The 12,228-nt window shown below is 39.9% G+C and overlaps 1 protein-coding gene across 1 annotated transcript in view; it reads left to right on the forward strand.

Moving 5' to 3' along the window:
* The window catches only part of ctnnd2a (catenin (cadherin-associated protein), delta 2a), a 229,647-nt gene extending 222,096 nt beyond the window's left edge, over positions 1-7,551 (forward strand). Inside the window, exons 25-26 of the mRNA XM_081601622.1 lie at positions 7,111-7,195; positions 7,281-7,551. Coding sequence (XP_081457748.1) covers positions 7,111-7,195; positions 7,281-7,336 — 141 coding nt within the window. The 3' untranslated portion in view covers positions 7,337-7,551. The remainder of the gene's footprint in view (positions 1-7,110; positions 7,196-7,280) is intronic.
* Positions 7,552-12,228: the final 4,677 nt, after the last annotated feature.

The raw sequence follows: 12,228 nt of genomic DNA on the forward strand, positions 1-12,228 counted from the left end.
ACTGGGAAAATGTTACAACGCTAAATGACTAGTTTGAGTCACTTCAAGGACTTATGAGCTGCTCTTTTTGCCAAAGGCCTCAGAACGTTATTTTGATCCTAGCATAGCGTCTTGACTCACTTCAAGACAGAAGAACACCAAACTAAATTTTCGATCTCTAAACATCTTTATGTCCAGTCATGTTGGAAAAACACCCATACTTTAGGTGAATGTCTTTTTCACCTTTGTAATTGATTTGTAGTTGTGTACATCTTTCTTTCAAGTGTTTTACTGACAGATCAGAGGGGACGTGGAGCGCCCCTTTGCCATTAGGTTATGGCAGATTTTGTGAATAATCAAACAGTGACATTATATTTAGTCTTGATTCGCCATTGCATATGTTTACACATCTAATTTTTTTTTTTTTTCTCACTGGTGAAATTCATATCAATCCAAGATTCAGAAACTTCAGGACTGCCTGATAAAGGGTTAGAACTTGCTTTTTGTATGTTGCATAAATAATTAGATGTGCATAAGCATTTTTTTTTCAAATCACATTTTAGTTTCAAGAGAATGAATGAACTTTAAAACTATTCTAGCATGGAGTCCATCATAATAGCTTTTACACAAGCAGGCAATTTGTTAGCATTGTCTTTGTGAAACAGCAGTGCTGACATATTAATATAAATTTTCCTACAAAAAAAAAAAGTACTAGGGGCTTAAATGACATGTTGTATTAGAAGGCTTTGTATAATAGGCATGTTAACACTCCTGCTCATAATGATGCCTTTCAGATACCCTATAGTTAATGTACTTACCCAGCGCAGACATGATAGGCACGAGCCACGACACGCAATTTTATATTTTCTATGAAGCAACCCCAAGTGACAGCAGTGGGATGCAGTTAGAGCAGTCTCCATAACAGATGCACAGAGATGCAAAGGCTTTTACACACACACACCAGTCATTGTCACAGTATTGTCTGGAATAGGTTTAAAGATTTAGTAATGGAATTTCCCATTTTCCCAATCATGTTCATTTTTTTTTTTTGCTTTGCCCAAATAGGTTGGGTTCCATTTATCCAGATATCCATTTGGATCGAGTTAAATTTCAAGCAAATAAAACGAATGGATTTGTACTGAAGACAGTCACATTTGTTACAATCCATTGGTATTCATGTCTGCCCCTCCTCCTCCTTTTCTCGCCTTCCTTTCTTTGAGGCTGTCTAGCTTGGCCTGTGAATTGCAGTGTTGGGTAATAAGTCCATTGCGTTGATTATTAGCCTTTACAATAGAGGCACGGCTTCTCTGCCTGAATGTAGTCCCACAGTGAAAGGCTGGCATGACTTAATGTGGCGTGAAAATAGCTCTTCAATTTTCCTGTGCACAGCCTTTCTAGAAACTGCTCTGTTTCACCCCGCGGATGCCTCCGGCCTTCTCTGTTTCATTCCGTCTTTGCCAGTGTTCCCTCTCGACTCTCATTGCACCCGTGCCCATTAAGTCATGGCAAAACTCCAGCTATGTGGCTGCTGGTGTGTGTATATGTGTGTGTGTGTGTGTGCGTGTGTCTACCCATGCACATTCATGCAGCTGCGTGTCAGCAAAGAGTCGGAGAGGATTGGATTGAAGGGGGAGGTCAGACAAAGTGAGATGTAAGGGGAAAAGGAGAAGATAGAGTGGTAGGGTGTGGGGGGGGCTGTAATTTATACGATGAAAGTTTTTGTGAGAAATTGTCTGTACTTACGAAGATGTGAAGCAACCAGGTCTACTGTGTGTTATAGATGGAACTTCCCATTTCCCAGCTCTTTTAGTCTGGGCTCAAGAGATGTTTAAATGTCAGGTCTAGTAGTCAAAAGACTTTTTGAAAATAAAGTACCAAGCAAAAGTGTCCTTGAACATTTTTTTTTTTTTTTGATATTCCAAACAAAGCCTTTCAGAGGAATTTTATTCCTTTAGAGTGACACAGTAGTGCTACATAACTGTGAAGTTGACTGAAAATGTCACATGGTTTATATATCCATTTTCTATACCTGCTTGTCCAGGCAGGGTGACGAGGGTGGCTGGTGCCCATCTCCAGTGGTCATTGGCCAAGAAAAGGGGTACGCACTGTACAGGTTACCTGTCCATCATACTTTTCCTCCAATTTTTCCTCATCCCTAAGGAAAAATTGGAGACATCTATTAAACTAAAAATCATGTGTTTGGACTGTGGGAGGAAGGAGGATTACATGGAGAAAATCCAGTCCATCACCAAAACAAACGAGAAGTGGCTTAGAGTCAATCCTTAATGCAGTAACACCTCCGGCTTGAATTCCTCTGCAGCTCCTACAGCACACCTCACTGCTGCCTCACAGGTCCTGCATCTCTCTGACATAATTATCTTCCACTCCAGACCTTCTTTCTTATGCAATACCACATCGGCTCTCTCGTAACCCTATCGCGCACTTTCTCTAAATCTACAAAAACGCAATTTTGTTCTCTTTTCTGTACGTCTCCATCAGCGGCCTTTAAGCAAAAATTAGCATCTGTCGTAGTCTTGCTCGGCATGAAGCCACACTGCTGCTCATTAACTTCTGATCTAAGCCTATAGCTTCCACCACTCTTTCCCACAGCTTCATTCACTTATTAGCTTTATTCCTCTGTAGTTGCTACAGTTCTGTACATCTCTCCCGTTGTTAAAAATCAGCACCAGAACGCCTTTCCACCCTCTACTACAACCTTCCCTAGACACTTCCATACCTCCATTAGGAACAACTGCCTTTCCCATCTCCATCCTCTCCCAAAGCTTGCCTCACATCTCCCTTACTAATCTTAGCTGCTTCCTGACCCGCAACAGTCACCTCTTATACTCTTTGCACCTGTTGGTACATTTCCATCCCTATCCTCAATCCCCCTAATCTGCTGCACATCCGTTTCATCTCTTCTCTCCCTCTGTACTATCTGCCCAGCATACAGGTCATTGCGCACCATTTGGTTAGCCTTTGCCACCTCTACCTTCTCCATATGCTGCGTCCTCCTTTGCTTCTGTCCAGTCTTCTCAGTCCTTTCAGTGCTCCACCTGTTCTCAGCTAACTTTTTTTTTCTGTGTGTGATCCTGGACGTTTTTGTTCCACCACCAAGTCTCATTATCTACTTTACTCCTTCCAGATGACACACCAAGTACCCTCCCTACCTGTCTTCCTAATCACATTAGCTGTAGCTGCCCAGTCATCTGGAAGCACCTCCTGACCGCCCACTCTCAACTCCTTCCTGAAAACCCCCCACTTTTTTTTTTTTTTACTTACTTACTTACTAGTTGGAAGGGTGAGCAGATGGATGGAAGAATGGGTTGATATTCTTTCAGTGTTTAAATTACATTTAAGGTTTCAAAAATGTAAGAAATTCTTAGCACTAAGTCACCTGTTTAGAAAGATTGCTTTTTACTACTGTGGTCCATTCTCCTGAAGGCAGCACAGAGCTGCACCACCAGAGTCTGACAAACACTGAAGAGAAGAAGAGCTATGATTAATGTAGTTACAGTTCTATCCATGTTTTAATGTTGCAGAGCTCAGTCGTTATGCAAATAGTTCAAAGTTTAAACTGGCATTGCTGTACATCTTTTATCTGGTCATTTTGTGCAACATTTAACAACTAGAAAATGACACAAAATATTTTTTCCACTCTGGCTGCTGATAGGCCTACCAATTTTAACTTGAATGTTCATTGCATTTTTCGTAGACACCTGTGAAAATAATTTCTATTCCCATGGCTTTTTTGTTCTCTGGGAAATTATTTCTGATGATAAATACAGAAACAAGAATAAAAATCAAAACATCTACAATAGTGATAGTAATATTAATGATAAAATAATGGTCAGCGCAAAGTAGCCTGCAAATTCTTTGGTGGGGGGCAGTGAGGGACCTGGATCAAGGGTAGGGGGACGCTGGTCCAAAAAAGGTTGAGCAACACTGAGCTAAACCCAAAGGAGTTTAGATCCTTTCTAATATTTTTTTATGGAGAGGTTTTCAGTCATTCAATGCATTCAATTACATAACCTCGTAATGCTACATCCAGTCTTAAGAGTTTAAGTAACTTTCTAGAAATCCTCTCTGAAGAGCTTGTACATTATACACTATTGATGACATGAGTGGCTAAGTGCAAGGTTTGTGTTTGAATAGTAATGGTTTCCTTAGCGTTTGAAATTACCATAAAGATTCACGGTGTCAAAGGAAAGCATGAAGGGTTATGACGCAAAACGAAGCAGGAAAAAAAAATAAAAATCTGTGATGACAGCAGAGCAACAGAACGGGCAGAAAAACGAGCAAAAATGATAATTTTCCCAAATCCGCTTTTATTCAGATCGTGTCTTTGTTGCCTTCACTTTTCATTTGCCTTTCTGTCATAAAATGTGCTGTAACTGCTGGCTCAACCACAAAAAAGACAACACACATCCGTAAGCCTTTTTCCACAGCAAGATGCGGTAAACCTGTGAAAAACATCAAGATGCTTAAATTTTTTTCTTACCAAGTTTTTTTTTTTTTTACTTTATTAAACCACCTGAACATAGTTGTCACGAAAACCTTTTGAATAAACAGCTAAGAAAAACACTCCACAAGTCCAAATATTTCACGTGTTGCCGAGTTAAAAAGTGTAGACATGTCTGACAGATCTTTTTATGCTGTTTGAAAATCATCCTTTTTAATGACATTGAACAAAATTGCCCCTGACTGGCTAATATTGGTGGATTAGGCAACTCCTGTCAGACTGCTAATTGATGTTGGACGCCATCATGCAGGAATACGCAGGAACACAGCCTGTCTGTAAGACCACGGCATGATGAACACTGATCATCGGGTAATGTGATCTACATGATTAATGTTCCGAAATGAAACGGTGTCAAATTCCAGTCCTCGAGGGCTGGCGTCGTACGACTTTATCATGTGTCCAAAATGCAAAATAAAATCAAATGACTAAGTTACGTTCTCTTGGAGTCAAGTTTGACTGAGTCCTGCTAACGCCCTAATTATATGTGATTCAGGTGTGTTGATAGAGAGACGCATCCAAACGTTGCAGGACGTCGGCCCCAGAGGACTGGAGTTTGACTCCTGCGGAGATCAAAGCATAACCATGTGTTAAAATGGCCTAGTTAAAAAAAGAATAGGCAAGAAATTCAATCTGTTCAAAGTTGGTAGGGATACGCCTCATGCAGCTGAACTTACCTGTGCTGGCTGGATCTTAAAAATGTCGACACTACGTAGCTGAATAAAAAAAAAAAAGCCAAGCTTTTTTTTTTTTTTTTAACGTTGTCTATCCATTTTGCTATTTTTCTCTAATTTGTACTGCTGCAGTGGAATATTTAATAATTGAGTGACTTGTAAACCAAATTTCTTGACCTGGATTTTTTTTTATTATTATTTTTACTATTTTAGCAGAAGAGTCACAGTAAATGCAACCGAAACATCAATACACAGCGCATCTTTTGGAGATTCATTTGGAAAACATTTTCAAACCATGTATTGTTTTCCCAAACCATGTCCAGATTTGTGTTCACGAATCAGGTAGCATCCCAATAATTGACTGTTATTGTGACTGGATGAACCTGGCTATGAAAACTGTTGATGATTGTGTAAGTTATAGCTTCATGGCAACACTCCACTAATAACTCCAACAAAAAACACACAGATGTGAATATTTTTGCTCAGTTACGTTTGCAGTTTGACAAAGGCAATCTGCAATCTGAGATGAAAATGACAAACGGGATGTTTCCTTGACAAGTGAGGAGAGTTTCTTCTAACTCTCACTTTTACCCTTTTTAATATGACAGTGATTGATATGGACACATGTAACTAAGGGCAAGCCCATGCACACGCCAGGAATACACACACGCACACACACATAGAGACTACCCACCATAAGGCGCCCTGTCAGGTATTGAATAGCCAATGCTGCAGAGCAGAGGAGAAGCCTTGGTTATTCATGTGTGATAGTGCTGCTGCAGAAGCCCCAGCTGGCCCCCACAGAGCTACGGCAGTACACGTGTGTGTGTGTGTGTGTGTGTGTGTGTGTGTGTGTGTGTGTGTGTGTGTGTGTGTGTGTGTGTGTGTGTGTGTGTGTGTGTGTGAGAAGCAAAACGAGAGCACAGCTATGTGTGTCAAGAGATATAACCCTGCGTGCGTATGTGTGCAAGAGAGAGAGAAAATACGTGCATGCACATCTGTCAGTTCGAACAAATTCATTCACCTGTGACGTCCTCATTCTGTCTCTGTAAGCCGTCACTGAGAGTGCTCCTCTCATAGGGCAAGGCCCCCCACACACACACGCATACACACACAGAAACAGGGAAAGAGGGAGTCATATCAGCCATGGGCAGGTGTTGAGATCACTGACTTCTGAAGAGGATTTTCACCTATGGCTGTTTGAACCTGTGCCATCTATTTTCACGCAATGGTAATGAACGCTCTTCCCTTGCTCTCCTAATGTGTGTATGAGTGTGTAAGTTTGAAAGGGGGAGGGGGGGCGTGGAAGAGAAAATAGGGTGGATGGAAAATCACAAAAGTCAGAGGGAAGAAAAGTGAGCTGGATCCGGGGCTCTGATATTTGTCCTTTTCCCTTCCGAGTTGTGCAGGTTGTGTCTGGGGTTTTTTTGCTGGAACATCGCAAACTAAGCTTCATCTGAGTGACGGGTGATGATGAATCTGCAGGACCAAAGACTCCTACACGTTCTACCTTGACAAAGTGAAGTTGCGTTCTTCCATCTAGTGGCCATACTGACGTATTTGTGAATTGTGCACGAAGTAGCGGTCGTAAAGTAACATACTTGAGAATACATGAGTGAAAGACAATTACTTAGGATTTTCAGCTGTACCTACAAATCCACGGACAAATCGACCCTCTGGGGCTTTTCTTCAGACTTTGTAGTACTCAAATACAGCAGTGTGTAATGCATTTAATCTTGGATTCTAAATATTATTTAACAGCTTATGAATCCAGAGTTAGGTGTTTCCTTTTGCAAAAATATTGACAAAGACCAACTATCTGCAACTTTTACAATCAAAAGAGCCCTCTTTTTCTTTTTTTTTTTTTTACCTCAGTCCGACTAAATAAAACTCATATAGATCCACAAATGTTATGTGTCATCTCTTTATAATATGTAGGCATTGGATATTAGGAGATGTTGTGTGGAAAATCCAAAGAGCCACTTGCGGCTCCGGGGCCACAGGATTCAGACCTCTGGTAAAGGTAAGCCAACTCTCGTACGCTTATGTCTTCTTATGATATATTTTTAAAAGTTGCAAAACCTTTTCAAACTTTCTCTCTTTGAAAGCATTCTCTGTGGCGCAAACAAGATCTAATCTTGATCACCGTGTCTTACTGAGTTAGAGGATTATGGTAGAATTCATCCTGACCTCAGTCTGAACTCTTGGTCCATTTGATTGACCGTCAACACCTCCCTCAGAGACTCGTGCCTCGGCAACAGATTCTACTCCACTGCAGATGCAAATCAGTGCGGACAGCTTCTCCACTGCCAAGTCCCCTCATCATGTGTGTTTACGGTTACTTATATCTAGTGCAAAATAAAGGATTGTCCAATTTTAGCTATTTTTCCCCCTTGTGTATTTCAATGGATAATTCATATTTGTGTGTGTTGAATGTCATGCACTCATGTCCTGGGTGGAGCATGCAGCTGCCTCTTCATGCAACAATTATATCATTATGGAGCTGCTAACTGGCCTGCCTGCAGCACTGTGAAAACACACACGTACACACACTCTTCATGACCAAACATGCAAGTATGTAAATGCATGCACGTATTGCACCCGGCGTTCTTCCCGACTTATTGCGCCGATTTGAATATTTTAATTGTGCTAAATGTCCTCTTCCACAGGTATCCATGTATGGAATCGGGCACAAATGCGTAACTTGAAACTTTTATCCTTGGGCTCGTTAAAACCTTTTTCAGTCTCATCCTAATTAGCTGCTAAGTTATCTTCGCCTGCAGATCTTAGTTCACACTCCTGTGACAGCCAGTTAATGAACAACTGTGGTGTAGTGGTGTGAAAACAGAAAGTATGCGGTCATGAGGTCACCCCAAGTCTCTCCATCACACACAGATGCAGAAGATTTTTTCTTTTCTTTCGGATTTTACTGCTCATCCCGCTGTTGCTTTGGCATGTCGGCGGTGCGTCGGGTGGGAGATGGAAATAGGCTGCTTCATTAGGGGAGATCACTCCATAAGAAATGCTTCTTTCTTGTGTAGGCAGAGATGGTCTTCAATTCATTTCTGCTTCCAGTGACATCTGAGCCTGTGGCTTAAGACATTTTTTTTCCCCTTGGTGTTAAATATGGAGACATTCCTGTTGAACGGTTTTCGTACTTTTTGTCACGAAGCCATCGGTTTTCTCATCAGTTGGTTGCTCTGGAGGGAACTCGTTCGGTTCCATTTCTAAAATTAATATTGGGAATTTTAGCAGTGCTCATAGATTCTGTAAACCTTTTCACAAGGTTTTATGAAAAGGAAGATATCTGCCTTGAGATGCTATGCATTGCTAATAAAAAATAAATCCAAAAAACTAAGGCACATGTTGTGAAAATGATAATTAAATTCAGGAAAATTCAATTGATATTTAATTAAAAAAATTTTTTTCTAAATTGCAATTTAGGCTTGATATAAAGTCAATCTGAAACAAAGTAGGTTTTGGTTTTCTGTTGTGCTATTTCATGTAACCTATATGGAATTTGCCAAAACTAATCAAATGTTGCTAAAGATAATCTGACATACTTTTTTTGCTGTTTAGTTTTTAACAGTGGTGGAGAAAGTACTCAAAAAATGTACTTAAGTAAAAGTACAAATACACAGACAAAAACGTACTGAAGTAAAAGGAAAACCTACCACATTAACATTTGTACTTAAGTAAAAGTAAAAAAGTACTGGCTTTTAAAAATACTTAAGTATTAAAAGTAAAAGTACTTGCTGACTGCAGTGGCTAATACAATATTAATTGTATTTAATTTTAATACATCAGTAATGTGCCATTTTAATGAACAATGCCACAGATAAAGCATGTTTTTATTATGTTAACTCTCTGTAACATTGTTTAGACTTAGATATCCGATTCTATGCATCATAATTTCAGGGATGGAAACATCTGGTCTCCTGTAATAACATAACATGAACTTCATTTTTTGCCACTAGTGGCATTTATTTTTAAAGAAATCCGACAGAAAGGGGATGGAAAGAAGGAGGGTCGGGGAGGACATGCAACCGAGGAGCCAAGACCAAGTCAAGACCAGCACCCCGCGCTACGTGACACAAAGAAATTTACTTTTACCTATCAAAATTGCTTCTCAAATTGATCTGAAAGATCCACATTCCCATAAAAAAACTAGATATTAAATACTGAAATAAATTTAATCAGTAAAGATCAGTCCAGAAGAATCGGATTGTTCCTGAATGACATCACTTTATTGCACTTTGGTCACAGCGCTGTCCCATATTTGCAACACCTCAGTTAACACCTCCACACAATAATTCATCTGCATGAGTGACTTTTTTTCATCGCAGATGTAACATGTGTCTCAGTACAGCTAGCTTTGCTAGCAACACGTCCACAGATCTTACCTTTCTTAAGCTTTTCTTCCAAGTGACGCTAAAAGTTGGACGAAGTCCCCACCATCTGTGAAGCGAAGCGCTGCTGATTTTACATGTTGCCATATCTTATGATTTATGCAGCGCTATTATATAACTGACGATTAAACAGACATCTTCTCCCGCTTAGAGGAAACCACTGCGCATGTCTGGAGCTCCGCGTGCGAGTAAAGGGGGAGGCGATGGGTGACAACAGACACTAAGTCACGTTATTGCTCGGATTTTACGGCGCCACCTTAAGTCCCTGAACTTCACATTTTAACGGAAAAAAAGAGCAACGCGACTTGGATGTAACGAGTAACGTGGCAGTTTTGTAGAAATGTAGTGAAGTAGAAAGTACAGATACTTACCGTAAAATGTAGTGGAGTAAAAGTAGAAAGTATACATTATTAAATCTACTTAGGTAAAGTACAGATACACGAAAATTGTACTTAAGTACAGTAACGAAGTACTTGTACTTTACTTCCCACCGCTGCTAGTTGGGTCATGATGGGTCAGGGTACCTATCTCCAGAGGTCAATAGGCCAGAAGCAGGGTACGCCCTGAACAGATCTCGAGCCAATCGTAGATGAATATGAATATATCTCACAATCCTAAACTTCTTCAGTGGATTAAGGGCTTAACATAATGCTTTACTACTAAAATCTGATACTTGTACATTTGAACACAACAGATCAGTGACATGCGGTCAGGGAAGGCAGAGCCTCAGCTGTCATCATGGAACAATAATATAACGATAAGATAATTTATTTAGCTATTTTCACCAGTGGTGGAGAAAGTACTCAAAAAATGTACTTAAGTAAAAGTACAAATACACAGACAAAAATGTACTTAAGTAAAAGTCAAAGTACCACATTAACATTTTACTTAAGTAAAAGTAAAAAAGTACTGGCTTTTAAAAATACTTAAGTATTAAAAGTAAAAGTACTTGCCGAATGCATTGCCTAATCACTAATATCATTAAGTGTACCAATCGTATTTAATTTTAATACATCAGTAATGTGCCATTTTAATGAACAATGCCACAGATAAAGCCTGTTTTTATTGAGTTTACTCTGTAATATAGTTTAGACTTAGATATTTGATTTTATGCATTATAATTTCAGGGATGGAAAAATTTGGTCTCCTGTCCTAATATAACATGAACTTCACCTTTTTTTTTTTTCCACTAGTGGCTTTTATTTTGAAAGAAATCCAACTGGCAGAGGAGGACATGGAACCAAGGAGCCTCGTAGCAGAGTTGTAGTCTAGACCACTGAACCCAAGACCAAATCAAAACCAGCACCCCGTGCTACATGACAATAAAATTAAGTGCACCTATCAAAATTGCTTCTCAAATTGATCTGAAAGATTTACTTTCCCATAAAAACACCTAGATATTAAACACTTAGAGCTGAAATAAATTATCCAGTGACAATTCAAACTCTTCTTCATTCCATTTTGCTTTCATCTCTGTGCCACAATACACAGAGGTCTCCTGCCATCCCTAAAAAAATAACGCCCTGGGCGGTTGCCCATATTGCCAATGTCAGAAATTGCACCATTACACATAGCAATTAACAACACTCAACTATGAACACTATCCAAGGCCCAATAAGCAAGAAGTAACCAAGCAGAAGGAGCACTGACTGTTCTCATCCTCCCTCCTGCTGCAATGTCTTCCACCATGACAGGTGACGAAAACAAAGAGCAATGAGCATGCTCTGTGTTCCTACGTTCTTGTTTTATTTATTTGCCAATTAAATATAAAGATATGTTAATGAAATAAAATAGCTACTGCAGTGTACGCAGAGCATTACAAGAACAAAGAACGGCTCTCAGTGAGGCTTCAGTACTATAGGACTTGGTCAAGATCCGTCCAGAAGAATCGGATTGTCCATGAATGTCATATTACAATATTGCACTTTGGTCACAGCGTTGTCCCATATATGCAACACGTCAGCCAACACCTCCACACAGTAAATCAGCCATGAGTGACAACTTTTTTTCATCGCAGATGCAACATGTGTTTCAGTCAATACAGCTATCTTTGCTAGCATCACGTCCACAGATCTTACCTTTCTTTAAGCTTTCCTTCCAAGTGACGTTAAAAATTGGACGAAGTCCTCACCGTCTGTGAAAGCGAAGCGCTGCTGATTTTATATGTCGCCATATCTTATGATTTATGCAGCGCTATTATATTACTGACGCTCAGAGGAAACCACTGCGCATGTCTTGGAGCTCCACTTGCGAGTAAAGGTGGAGCCGATGGGTGACAACAGACACTACGTCACGTTATTGCTTGGATTTTACGGCGCCACCTTAAATCCCTGAACTTCACATTTTAACGGAAAAAAAGAGCAACGCGACTTGGATGTAACGAGTAACGCGACAGTTTTGTAGAAATGTAGTGAAGTAGAAAGTACAGATACTTACTGTAAAATGTAGTGGAGTAAAAGTAGAAAGTATCCATTATTAAATCTACTTAAGTAAAGTACAGATACACGAAAATTGTACTTAAGTACAGTAACGACGTACTTGTACTTCGTTACTTCCCACCACTGATTTTCACCCTGTGTTTCCATAGGTAAACAATGACATGCAGGAGATCTTGTGATTTTGATTAAGTCAGTGCCTCACCAGCCAT

The sequence above is a fragment of the Poecilia reticulata genome, chromosome 20 (genome assembly GCF_904066995.2).
Source record: "Poecilia reticulata chromosome 20, P_reticulata-male-v2, whole genome shotgun sequence".
Classification (NCBI taxonomy): Eukaryota; Metazoa; Chordata; class Actinopteri; order Cyprinodontiformes; family Poeciliidae; genus Poecilia; species Poecilia reticulata.